General features: G+C 39.7%; 1 protein-coding gene across 1 annotated transcript in view; it reads left to right on the top strand.

The window, feature by feature from the left end:
- SNX18 (sorting nexin 18) overlaps positions 1-10,358 on the top strand; it is a 28,073-nt gene extending 17,715 nt beyond the window's left edge. Inside the window, exon 2 of the mRNA XM_045815273.2 lies at positions 7,694-10,358. Within this exon, the coding sequence (XP_045671229.1) occupies positions 7,694-7,947 (254 nt within the window). The 3' untranslated portion in view covers positions 7,948-10,358. The remainder of the gene's footprint in view (positions 1-7,693) is intronic.
- The last annotated feature ends 3,495 nt before the right edge of the window (positions 10,359-13,853 follow it).

Genomic DNA, 13,853 nt, shown 5'->3' with positions numbered 1-13,853 from the left:
GGGTCCCTGCTCCTCCTTTTGGAATAAAGTCTTCAGGTTATTAGTTCCTCAGTGAACTTGCTGTTTTGTGGAGAGATTCTAATAATTCGCCCAGCTAATTTAATAAATTGAGTGCTCAACGGAAAGTTCATTCTTAACCTGTAAGCCTTTTTGGGAGGCCATCCCTCCTTTCTGCCTCCTTCCACAGATTCCTGAGGCAGAGAAGCAACTGAAATGCACGGACTCAGCCGGGGGTCCTGGGGTGCAGCCCAGTGACTGTGGCTGGTTAGGGAGCACAGTCATGGGGAATGGTTGAAATATGTTGCCTCACTTTGGATCATACTTTTTCCTGTACTTCAAATAGAAGAACATATTTTCAGTTGCATAACTTGGGGAGGCCGCAGTGTTTCATGTGCTAACCTTACAGGTTTCTTTTCCTCTAAACCAAAAATGTGACCATTCTCTTGGCTATTTATTTTATGAAGAAGAATGTACTCACGCTGCTCTGTGTTGTCAGCCCCTTCTTATTTAATCTCAGAATTAAATACAAGCCAACGTTTTCTTTTCATAAGAAACTCCTAGTAACTTAAAAATCTTTGCAACTACCTAATGTCTGCCCATTAGCCCAAGAAACAGTTTCATAGTTTTGTGCTTACATTCCCATTCTAAAATGTTCTTCCCTCTCATCGTACCTATTTTAAATTTTCTTTTGTTTTAAAACCGTTGTCCTACCCATGAGTATCGCGGGGTCTCTTGTTTAATCCAGCAGTGGCCACTTTGGACCTTTGACTTTTCGGATGTAATTTCTCTGCTGTGTTCTTTCATTTCATTTCATTTCATTTCATTTCATTTCATTTCATTTTTTGTTGTTGTTGTTTATTTTGAAGGCAATGTGGCAGGATGATGTTTATGAGGGGAGCGGGCTGGCAGGAGGCAGATTCCTCCTAAATTAGCCACTTAAAAAGTAGAGATTTTTGAAAACCTTTGCCTGTTTTTATATTTATTCTGTGATAAAAGTGTGTGTTCCCTTTGTTCTCTGGATTCTGGGCAATGTTTTTGACTTTTATTTACACTCCTCTTGGGTTTGGTAAGAAGCAGTGCAGCTGAGAGGATGTTTAAATGGTGCTGTAATGCCTTGTTACGGCTCTGCAGCTGGTTCCACGAACCTCTGCTCTTGCTTCTTAGGCAGCTACACATTAATTTTTAAAGCCATCCTAAAAGTAGCAAGTGTGTAGTGATCTAACTCTGTCCCAATTTTTTTTTTTTCCAGCCTCTCACTCCTTAGAGGCTAAACCTGATTGAAAATTTGGCCATCTCCGCCTTTCTTGTGACATTCAAAATTTTAAATATGAAAATGTGTGCGACAGGTAAAAACACGTACAGATAATTCCCAGTTTGAGAATTGTCAAATCAACTGTAGGAACACAGCCGCTTATGACAAAACCCAAATTCTAGTTCTAATAATACTATTTCATTTACATCCAAGCAGTGTTTGTGATGCCTTTTCTATTGGAGAAATAGGTCCCTGCGTTCATCATGACAGGACTTGGTTTAGAAGCGCAGCCGGTGGAGGGAAGGTAGAGGGAAGCTTCTGGGGAACTTCAGAAAGTAGATCCGTTTGTCACACCGCAAGAGAAGAAACACCCTTGCTGTTTGTTCACATGGACAGCTCGAGCTGTTCAAAAGATGGTGCTTTTTTTCCTTTTACTGAACTTTAACAACTAGCTCATAGAGGGTACTGGGCTGCTGTCACTTCAACGCAGGATATATTCAGGAACTCTTAATGATTTTTTAAAAAGTATATTGCTTTCAGCTTGTTTTGTTGTTAATCATCTTTCTTCTGAAAGCAGATCTGGAGTAAATCAGTTTAGCTACATTTCAGTTAAAAAGGAGGTTGTTTTAAAATTTGCTCTTAATTCATGGTACCAGTCTCACAACTCCTTGCTTATACATGGCATTCACTATTCTACCAGAGTTTGTACGTTTAAAGTGTGTTCTTCAGTACCTTCAGATGCTGTTTTGTATGGGTCCTTAACTGTTTGAGGCATGGAAGTCACCTTAAAAAATAATTTGAGGCCCCAAAACAGGAACTATGTCTCTTTAAAAAAAAAATCTCTTATATCTTCTATCACCCTACTACTGTAGTCCTGACACATTATGCTAATGGATTTGAATTTCATTAAGTGGGTTAAATCAAAATTCCAAGTGGAATTGGCCTTTGGGTGCTTACTGTCCTTAATGGTTTATTCTGTCCTTCCTAGTTTGCAAATAAAGTAATTTTTTTTTTTTTTTTTTTTTTTTTTTTTTTTTTTTTGCTGGGATGTCCAACTGTATCAGAGCAAACAGAGGCAAAGTCTGTGTATCCCTAAAGGGATTGTGTGTTACTATTTTTGGTTGCAGTTCTTAATTTATATAATCTTTCAATAGGATCTAAGCAGATAGAGAGTGAGAACAAGCGAGAGAAAGATACCCCCTTCCCTCCCCTGTACGTTTGGGCTTAGATTTTTCAAAATCATGAAGTATATGCTGCTTCTTCAATGTTTTGTTTTGTGGCACCTAAGTGTTGTTACAAAGGCAAGAAAATCAGACATCTTATAAATATTAAATTGCTTTACAGGCACAATTAGTGAATTCAGTGAGGTTAATAGGATTCCAGAGAGAAATTTTCAAAACCTATATAGTTCTTTTATATGCTCACAAGGCCTTCTGAATTGCGTATCAAAACAGAAGCCAGGGACGTCATCAGGAAGGTGAGGAGGGTGGTACAGGAGTCTCAGCCACGGGTATGGGGCATGTGGGGAGGTCCATGGCCCAAAGGAGGAGAACTAGCTGATTCTCAGCCCCCCAGCTGTTATCCCCCAGCACCCTGCTCACCTAGGTCCGCCTGGCTGCTTTGCCCATTCAGGCTTCAGTTTCTTTTCTGAGTATTTCTAAATAGTGTTTGCTTTGAAGTCAATCATGCATTCCCATTCCATCTCCACATCTTACCTGGTTACCTGGCCAGTTTGAAACTCGAAGAGGTTGAGTAGCTTCCTCAGTTTTCTTATAAAAATAAGAGTAACATCTGTTGTAAAATTGCAATAGGGTTAGTGATAGTGATAGTATATGAAAATTGCCTCTCTCTCTCTCTCTCTATATATATATATATGTGTGTGTGTGTATGTATGTATGTACACACACGCACATATATATATTACACAAGTATAATTAATATACAGTGTTACATTAGTGTCAGGTGTACAATTTAATGATTCAACAATTCTGTACATTACTTAGTGCTCATCAAGATAAGCGTACTCTTAATCCCCTTTATCTGTTTCATCCATACCCCACCCACCTCCCCTCTGGCAACCACCAGTTTGTTCTCTGTATTTAAGAATCTATTTTGTTTGTTTGTCTCTTTTTTCACTTTGTTTTGTTTCTTAAATTCCACATATGAGTGACAGGATATGATATTTGTGTCTCTCTGGCTGATTTATTTCACCTAGCATTATACCGTCTTGCTCCACCCATGTTGTTGCAAATAGCAAGATTTCATTAATTTTTAAGGATGAGTAATATTCCTCTGTGTGTGTGTGTGTGTGTGTGTGTGTGTGTGTGTGTGTATCACACATCTTTTTAATCCAGTCTGTCAGGGACTCTCAGGTTGCTTCCATATCTTGGCCATTGTAAATAATGCTGCCATAAACATAGGGGTGTGTGTATCTTTTCAAATTAGTGTTTTCATTTTCTTTGGGCAGATACTCAATAGTGGAATTACTGGATGATGTGGTAATTCTGTTTTTAATTTTTTGAGTAACCTTCATGCTGTTTTCCACATTGGCTACACCAATTTGCATTCCTACAAACAGTGTATGAAGGTTCCCTTTTCTCCACATCTTCACCAAAACTTGTTATTTCTTGTGTTTTTTTATTTTAGTCATTCTGACATGTATAAAGTGATAATCTCATTGTGGTTTTAATTTGCATTTCCCCTGATGATATGTGATGTTGAGCGTCTTTTCATGTATCTCTTGGCCATCTATCTGTATGTCTTCTTTAGGAAAATGTCTGTCCCGGTCCTCTGCCCATTTTTTAATTGGATTATTTGGTTTTCTTGGTGTTGAGTTGTAGAAGTCCTTTATATATTTTAGATGTTAATCCCTTATCAGAAATATCATTTGCAAATATCCAATTCAGTAAATGGGTTTTTTGTTGATGGTTTTGTTGGCTGTGCAAAACCTTTTTATTTTGCTGTAGTCCTGATAATTTAATTTTGCTTTTCTTTCCCTTGCCAGAGAAGACATATCTAGAAAAAGTGTCTACCACTGATGCCAAAGAAATTACTGCCTGTGTTCTCTTCTAGGAGTTTTATGGTTTCAGGTCTCACATTTAGGTCTTTAATCCATTTTGAGTTTATTTTTGTTCATGGTATAAGAAAGTGGTCCATTTTCAGTGTTTTGCATATAGCTGTCCAGTTTTCCCAGCACTGTATGTTGTCTTCTTCCCATTGTAAATTCTTGCCTCCTTTTTAGTAATTGACCATAAAAATGTGAGTTTATTTCTGGACTCTATTCTGTTCCATTGACCTGTGTGTCTGTTTTTGTGCCAGTACCATACTGTTTTGTTACAGCTTTGTATATCTTGAAATCTGGAATTGTGATACTTCTAGGTTTGTTCTTCATTTTCAAGATTGCTTTGGCTATTCAGGGTCTTTTGTGGTTCCATACACATTTTAGGATAGTGTCTAGTGTATATTGTTACTGTGTTTGGAAGTTGCCATTTACTTTTTATATATACCTGTTCCCTGCTTACTTCCCCACACACACTTGTCCTTAGTACAGTGCCTGGCATGGAGTAGGTCTTCTGAGCGTTTTCCCTTGGATACAATTTCACATATTATCTTGGAGAAAGACATATTTAACTTCCATGCAGAATTACGTACTTTGTGGCCCTATTTCACTTCATGTCCTGATTGTGCCGTCCTCCGTGTGCTTTGCCAAGTGGCTTCCTCGAGAAGGAAGTGGGGAGTGGGGTGTTGAATGCTGAAATATTTAAATCTCCCTGTAGCAGTATGGTCTATACATGTCAGGTCTTCCATAAACGTTTGTTGGACGAATTAAAACCCTTGCCTCAGAGCCGAACCTGTTGGGGACTTTGAAGGTACCAACATTTGTGTTATTTACTAAATTCATAGTTGGGAGAAAATGAGTCTTAAATTCTTGTTGACTCCTTTGGGATGTACACTTAAAAAACTTACATTTAAAACTTAAATGCCAAAGGTCCTTCGGCCTCAGGGAGATTTAATACTTGCTGTCGTGTCCAAGAGTTTTAAAAATGTATGCCCATGTGATAAAATTGCGAGGACTTCAGACTTGGTTTCTAGAGAGGCACATCTGTAATTCTGTATCCTATAGGGTCTTTTCTAACAGTATGGTGATCTCATTTAGAGTTGGACAAGCTGCTACTTAGTTGACGTTCACCGAGCTCCAGGCCAGGCTTCAGAAGCCCTGTCTGCAGGACTCTGTTCTCCAGGCTCTAGTAACTAGAACAAGTACTATTTGCAGCGTGCTGCAGAGACGCAGCATGGATGTGCAGGGTGGGACGCCGTGTGTCTTCCGTGTTTGCCCAGTGCTCTCGGGCGCCTGGGAGTGGAATCATGATAAAATAGTCAAATCACTCGGGGTGCCTGGGTGGCTCAGATGGTTAATGTCTGCCTTCGGCTCAGGTCATGATCCCAGGGTCCTGGGATCAAAGCCCGGCGGCGGGCTCCCTGCTCGGTGGGGAGCCTGCTTCTCCCTCTCCCTCTGCTGTTCCCCCTGCTTGTGCTCTCTCGCTCTGTCAAATAAATAAATAAAATCTTTAAAAAAAATAGTCAAATCACCTGAGTCTTTTCTCTTAACTTCCCATTTTCTGTCAGTCTGTCTGTCTCTATCTTTGCCATTTTATATATTTCATAATTGCATATTCTCAGTCATCTTTTTGCAGAATTTTTCCTTTATTTCTGCCTCATATGCTTTCCTGGTCTTTTTGACTGTATTTTTTTGTATATAAGTTGTGAGACTTGTAAATTATAAGAAAGATAAATTTGCTATAAAAATTTCTTTCTCTTTTTTGGGGGAGAGTTCTGTCTCGTTATGAATGACAAGCAGGCAGATTTTATGGCTTCACTAGTCCTTCTAGCAATGGCAGACCGGTGACAAGTGCCCAGTTTCAGAGGGATGGCTTCCTGGTGGGATTGGTCAGGGTGCTTCCTGAAGCCATGTTAATGCAAATGATTTCTCTCTGCAGAGGAGCTACCTGCATCTCTGCTATGGGGTCAAGTGGAAGTCTCTACTGCTGCTCACTTGAAGACCTCATTTAGAATAAAGAAATGAAAATGTACATACATATCTGTAAATGGATGTATAACACTTTTAATTTCTCAGGTCCTTGAGATATGCCCCAAAACACCCCCCAAAAACAAGCACGCTGTTTACCCCTTAAGGGTTTTATGTAATGCTAGGTTTAACTCTATATTATTTAGAAGATTTGAAGAAATTTAGAAATAGGGCTTTACCCCTTGTGTATTTCACCATTAGCTAAAACTGAGTATTTCTGAACCAGACTTCCTCAGCTTTCCCACCTCCTCCTAAACAGGTTCCCTTCTTTTGTCCCCCTTAGTATCACCATGTTCAAGACTGCCCAGCCAGGTGTCCTGGACATTTCTCTCTCACCTTTCGTCATGGGTTGGTAGAGTAAGTGCTAGATGGAGTCGGGAAATCTGAATTCTTGAGCTGGCCATGTTCAAGTTTTTTGAGCTTTATCATCATTTAATTCCAAGAACCCATGAAGATCATCCTTCGTTTCCTACCCCTAAACATCCTTATTAGCTCTCTGTGTCTTTATGTGATGATGCTTTTGGGGGAAGTTATGCCATCATGTGGCACCTGCCAGAGTGACCGTCCCTTTCCTTCCCCCTTGCACACACACTGTGGTGACATTTCTTGACAAGAGGCTGTGGCCCCTCTGGCTTCATTCCTAGGTCATCCCTAGAGCAGACTCAAAACTCCTTGATCCTTACAGCCCCTAAAGAAAAGGTGGCAAATTCTTACTTCATAGGGCTCAGTGCTCCAGGTGGAACATGAATTCGCCCCTTCATTGGCCAACCCCACTGATGGTGGCCTCCCATTGTAGACTGCCATCATTTCCAACACGCCTCCATGACATGGCATGATTTCTAAGACACAAAGTTGGCACTAACTTGTTTCAGAGTACAGTTCTAGAATCTTCTACAAGAATTCTTCAGGGAGACTTGCTGAGGAAGTAGATTTGCACCTTCTTTGGGATAATGTGTTTATGGTTAACTTTCTTATTATATAGGTGTGTGTCATGGCGTCACACCCTTTCTCTTAAGTAAAAAATCACAGTTTCTTGGTTTGTAGTTTAGAGACAGCTCCTTGCAGTTTATGATCTATTCCATATAGTCTCTCTACTTGGAGGAGATAAAACATACTGTCGATACTTGATCACTTGGCAAGTGCTGGTTTTGAGAAGTGAAATCGCAGCAGTGGAGGGTGGGTTTCAGAAACCCTGTCGATTTCTTTGTTTTTTAATAACAGTTACCTCTTTAAGTTCCAAAGGGCTTTAAATAGCTTAGGCAAGTATTTATAATGCTCAAGAGTCTCTTTACTATGTAGCTATGCCACTGGGATACATGCGAATATATATTTAATTAATTTTTTTTTAACTACAGGAGCTCTTACCAAAGTAAAGGAGAGTAGGCGACACGTGGAAGAAGGGAAGATGGAGCTGCAAAAGGCTGATGGCATTCAAGATCGCTGTAACACTATTTCTTTTGCCACTTTGGCCGAAATTCACCACTTCCATCAAATTCGAGTAAGAGACTTTAAATCACAGATGCAGCATTTCTTACAACAGCAAATAATATTTTTCCAAAAAGTGACACAGAAGTTGGAAGAAGCTCTTCACAAATATGATAGTGTTTAATGACTGGACGTTGGGTTGTGGACTTTCTTCAGTTCAAGGATATTTCTACAGCAGAATAAAAACTGCTATCAAAGAGCTATTGCCAACTATCAGTGGTGGTACAAGGATGGTTTTGTGTTCAACTGAAGCTCCGCTGAATATATAATTATGTAGGAAAGAAACAGTTAATATGGTTATATAATAGAAACAGTACCACACATTGTAACTAAATTATACTATGTATGCCTACACTACCATTGTAACTTTTGGAATAATGATTATACTGTTTGCCTTATTGCTTTTTGAAGTATGGGTATTTTAGTGCATACTTTGTAGACCTCAAAACCCATGAAGGGTCTCAAAGAAGCTGGCTGGTTAAAAGCCTGCTGTGGATGCCTTTTTACTCTCATAGATTGGGATTACCTAAATTCAACCTATTCTCTGTTTACAAACTCCAACTAGAGCAGCTATGCGACTTTGTGCCTTTAAACTCTTGGTTTTTCATTTCTCCACCCCCCTGTCTTTTTTTTAAGCAACCACAACTTTTCTGATGGAAAGAGTGAAAGGCCAGTGCATATAATGACAAACCTGTTGGTAACCTCATATTGGCGCTGGGGGCGGGGTGGGCGGATCAGCTGTCATCGGTTTGCAGGGTGAGTTTCGGATCCTGATGCACGCTGGTGAGCACAGTGGAGGGAGGCCTGATGCTCATCTTTGAACATGACCTCTATTAGGGAAGAAAATGGTGCCACTCAATTCCCTTAGATGCTGTACTAGCATAGCCTCTTCACTCAAGTGTCCTGGAAACTTGGTGTGGAGATCGAAACGAACATGTCTTATAACAGAGGAGGAGGAGTCTAATCAGTTGGGGACACAAGCACAGAATCAGTGATGACACACACTTGGTTTTAATTCTTAGGAGGGTTTTCTTTTCTTTTCTTTCTTTCTTTTTCTTTTAGCTTGAAGATTTTAATATTCAGTTTTGTTTTGTTTTGTTTTAATGGATCTACACTGTTAACTGATTGAGACTCCACTGTGATTCACTCGTTTACTTAATCAAAAACTTTTCAGGGATGTCTGTAAAATTCAGTGTTACACGTGATTGAAAGTAGTGTTGGTTGATCTAAAGAGGGACCAGAAATAATTTCTACTATTCCAAATGCTGAAGGAAAAAAAAAAATTGTTTTTTTTTAAATATTGATAAGCCCCCAGGACATTTAACCTTAAAAATTATTTTAAATATATTCTTTTATTATTATAAGGGAAATATGAATGGCTGATAAATACCAAAAAGATTCAAAAGCAGCTTAATTTAAAAAGCACAAAGAGATTCTGGCTGAAGATGCCAAAATCTCAATGTTTTTATAGTTGCTGAGCTATAAATAATGTGATTCTTGAGTTTACAGATTTAAAAATTGTCACTGAAAGGTTAAAGTATCTACTGTTTTTATGAAGTCAGACTTATGCTGCCTCAGAAGTCCCTGGATATTGAAATGGCAACACGGAAGTAAAGAGGTCAATTTGAAATATTGGTGAGTCACATTAGTTAAAAAAGAAAGGGTCAATTTGCAGACAGTCAAAAAAGAAACGATTATTGAGATAATTACTCAATAGCACATTTACTCTAAAAACTCATCTCATATGGGTTAAGTTTTTATCAGAGTGTCATAATTTTGATCAAAATTTTATACTTTAGGTAACTTAGAGCCAGATTTAACATCATGTGGCTTCGTCTCTACTACAGATACATGGAATTGTAACCAAATATATTGTTCTCTCAAAAGTAACTTCCTCTTGTTGATTGCAAAATACAGTTCTACGAACAAAACCCATATATATATGTTAATTTTATTGCAGAAGTTTGGAGGTTATAATTATAGCATTTAATTTAAGTTTGAGTCTGTATTGGACAGATAAGCACTATGCTTTTCAAATGATTTGAAAATCAGTTTTATTTGCCTCTTTATTTTGATGGTGGTTTGATTTTTTCTTTTTTCTTTTTTTTTTTTTAAGTAAAATCACTAAAGTTGTGCAGTGGTAGCATGGAAATTATCTGGGGTGTCTTTATGATTGTGCTTTAGCCAGGGTGGACATAGCTTAAATTATAAAAACTAAAGATTAAAGTACAAGGAGGTATAAGTTCATGCTGCCTACTTAGAAGAGAACTTTTGTTCTTCATAACTACATAACATTATAATGCCACTGATTCATAAGGGGTTTAAATGAATTCTGTGGGGGTAGGACACCAGAATTATTAGTGTTCATTTTCATCTAAGATCTTTATTTCTCTAACGTTCTTGGTCCTATTGAAACATTTCAGTATACAAACATACTGCAATGTTAATACCCAAGAGAAAAGCCATCATAATGTGTATGCTGGTCATTATGATCAGTGTGGTACAATTTTTTAAAATAAACTATCATGCCCTTCATGCCATTATTTGTCTTTATTTCTGTAATTTGTAATTTTGATATGTGATGTATTTATAACATGAGGGCGTCCACTTGAGCCTGTTTTTTTTTTAATTATCATTACAAACGGACTTGTTGCTGTGCTGTAATTGTCATGCAGCGAGACTGGGTCTGCAGCCATGCATTACAACCCCGCGACGCTCAGGCTGTCGTATCTAAACCTACAGTTTAAACCCAGAACAAGGGGACACATTGGAAAGTGAAACAAAGTCCGTGCACATTGGCTTGCATAGAGTAGTAATTGGGAATAGAGTAGTTTCCTGGGCTTCACTGATAGAGTTGTCATGCATGTATTCGTAACAACATAGCAGATTCTTAAATGCCAGGTTTTAATTGTCTTGTGTTTTGCTGCTGTTCTCATAATTAAGGACTTGAAAAATGTGTCAGTCTGTCAAGTCAAGCATGTAAAATTTATGTATCGACCTTTAAATGTCATTCTTTACCAAGTTCGTTGCTATAGGTGTTTTTTTCCCCCATTTATGTCTTCATTTCCTCAGAATCAAATACCATGTCTGATACCTTTAAATCAATAAGCATTATCCAATTTTCTCATTTGCAGTCTTATCTTTGACTAACAGAATAAGTAAAATAGGGTATTAGTTATTTATAGACTAAAAATGTTGAACATTGTTTTATTTCATTCAAATGTTATGATTAGTGCAGATCAGTCATGTTTATCTTTTAAAAAAATAAACCAAGTTTGCTTTATTTCTCAGCTTCAGTGGAATATGATAATTATTTTTTCTCCAGTACTCAAGGAGGCATTTATTTAATGTGAAAGACTTCTATAGAAAAACAGAAGAGGGTGTTCACTCTCCTAAGCTTCCTTCTGCAGTTGCCATAGACATTGTTCATGAAACGAGCTAGTTTGACTAAAGCCATTCAGGTTGTCCCACTGAGTATCTGCTTATGTTGGTATCTTCCATAACTATGAGGCATAGAACAGTGAATTGTGAGATGTTTTGAAATAATAGCTACTGTGAGTCTAGCACCTGACACATAATAGGTACTTGAGTAAAGTACTTCATACCGTCTCTCTTGGGGTCTGTCGCTGTTAGTTGCCAGAAATCAGACAGCTCAGACCATCCTCATTCAAGCTATAAAAGATCATGGATGGGTATAGGGACCTGGTGAATCCCACACGAGGCCAAAGTCTCATCTGGAACTAAGCTTGCCTTCTAAATGGGGCTTTGTAATCTCTGTCAGCTTCTTTTCTTTATGAATCTGTTTTATTCTTTTTTCCTTTTTTTACTTTCTGTGGCATGGCTTTCTCAGCATCTTCCAGTATGTCTGAAATGGCCCAGACATCTTCTGGTTTCCAGGGTTCCTTAGTTCCCAGGTGTCCTTGGGGGACACCTGACCCAAGCTGGACAAATCAGCTGTGGGTTGGGAGCGGGGTGGGTATGAGATGGAGAGGTTCTCTTAAAGGGTATGTGAGGGAAGAAAGGAAATGGTTGAAACCTCTTAAAATGGACTTTATGTGGTAGTCCTCACAATAAACCTGGAGATTTTATCTCCTGTTTATAGATGAATTAAAAGGATCAGAGATATCTAGTATCTTTTGCCCAAGATTACACAAACTGAGCAATGGAGCAGAGTCAAATGGGGATTTGACTCAAATCTGTGCTAGTTTAAACCAGATTACACTGGATGCCATTTCCCTGCTTCTCAGAAACGCCAGCACCTTTCCCAGGTCCCCACTGCTAGATCGATAGGTATTCTCTTCTGCTTTGTGCCCTGGGCCTGAAGGTGGTGCAAAGGGAAGCTCTGAAAGTCCCCTCTCTGCATTCATTTCTGTTGGGAAAGATGAGAGTCTGTGGTCCTGTCACCATGTCCCCAGCTATTTATGTGCTGCTCTGCTCTGTCTCAATGGGGGAAGCAGGCAAGGTGTAACATTTCCATAGTGATAAGGGAGAGAGGAAATGAACCAAAACCCAGTGGTTTCCTCTTCTCTCCAACTCCCACCTCCATGCAAATAGAAGTTTTCAGTTGCCGTCAGATGGCCCTGGCAGAACCACAGGACACTAATGTCAAGTTGAATGTTGAATTCCAGTTGGTCAGGGTCACAGTTGGCCATGGCAAGTTCTACTTGGTCACAGAAGCAAGAGAAATCCTCATGTAGGGGCGCCTGGGTGGCTCAGTCGTTAAGCGTCTGTCTTTGGCTCAAGGGCGTGATCCCAGAGTCCTGGGATCGAGCCCCGCATTGGGCTCCCTGCTCCACTGGGAGCCTGCTTCTTTCTCTCCCACTCCCCCTGCTTGTGTTCCCTCTCTTCGCTGGCTGTCTCTCTGTCAAATAAATAAATAAAATCTTAAAAAAAAAAAAGAAAAAAGAAATCCTCATGTAGTAAGCTCTGGGAAGTAAGGTAGACTTCTGGGTAGAGTACAGAAGGATGCTGTGCTAGGGATCTAGGAGCAGGAACCTGGAGAAGCCAGCTGGGCATCTGCCTCTGTCCCTGGCCTCTGGGCTGGGGAGCCGTTAATCTGGGATTGGGTCACAGCAAAAGCCTTTCTAGGGATCACTGGCTCCTCCCACTGGGCTCTGTGTCCAAGATGTCCCAATCCCATCATTCCTGCAGCAGAGATGGAGCTCCAATACTGCTATAGCGGCCTGTCTGAAGGACAGGTTCACTTCCTTGGGTGAGCTTGTACCAGAAGACTGATTAGGGCAAGGCCAATTGTCCCTATGAAGCTACCTTCAAAGGGGCTTAGAAACACGTGGTATTCCATTGCTATGAGTCCCATCAGCCTATCTGGAAATGCTTTCTAACTTGAAAGGGGCCAGATGCATCAGAACTTATTTTAGTAGTGGTTTAAATTTTCAGTCGCTCCAGGAAATGGCTCTCGGGGCTTAATAACTGCTGAGTTGTTGGACTTGTCTGCAAGCACAGCGGGGAAGCTGACCCAGCATTACAGTGAGCAAGGCTGTATGCTGGAACTAGGGGTCACAGCCTCACTTCTCTACTGAGTGACCTCAGACAACTCACCAACCCGCCTCTGAGCCTCCGTTTCCTCAGTGGTAGGACAGGCCTACTTAGATTTTATCGAATTATTGAGAGTGTGAGATTAACCGGAAAGTAAAGTCCTCAATCATTTTGCAGTATTCCCTTTATAAATAACATGGGAAGTGATTTAAAAACAATTCCAGAAGTAGGTACTTAATAAATGATAGCCACATTCCCAAACACTGGGTGACAATGAACTAGTCACTTAATCCCTCTGAGACAGTTTTCTGTCTGCAGGGGGACATAGTATCCCCTTCACAGAAGTCTTGTGAGAACTGAATAACAAATCAAAAGCCCTGAGCCCAAAGCAGGAGTGAGAACAATAAAGATCCTCTGTGATTATGTGAGAAGGGGTAGGATGAAGGATTTAAGCCATAAGAACTTCGTATCAGCTCTGCTGTGGAAAATTAAAGAATCCACGCTTCGGGCCCAGTGAGTCAGGAGATCCTGCTT

The sequence above is a fragment of the Ursus americanus genome, chromosome 15, assembly GCF_024610735.1.
Source record: "Ursus americanus isolate L20-20 chromosome 15, mUrsAme1.1.p, whole genome shotgun sequence".
Classification (NCBI taxonomy): domain Eukaryota; kingdom Metazoa; phylum Chordata; class Mammalia; order Carnivora; family Ursidae; genus Ursus; species Ursus americanus.
The sequence above is the reverse complement of the archived record's forward strand: the minus strand, read 5'-3'. Positions and strand labels throughout refer to the sequence as shown.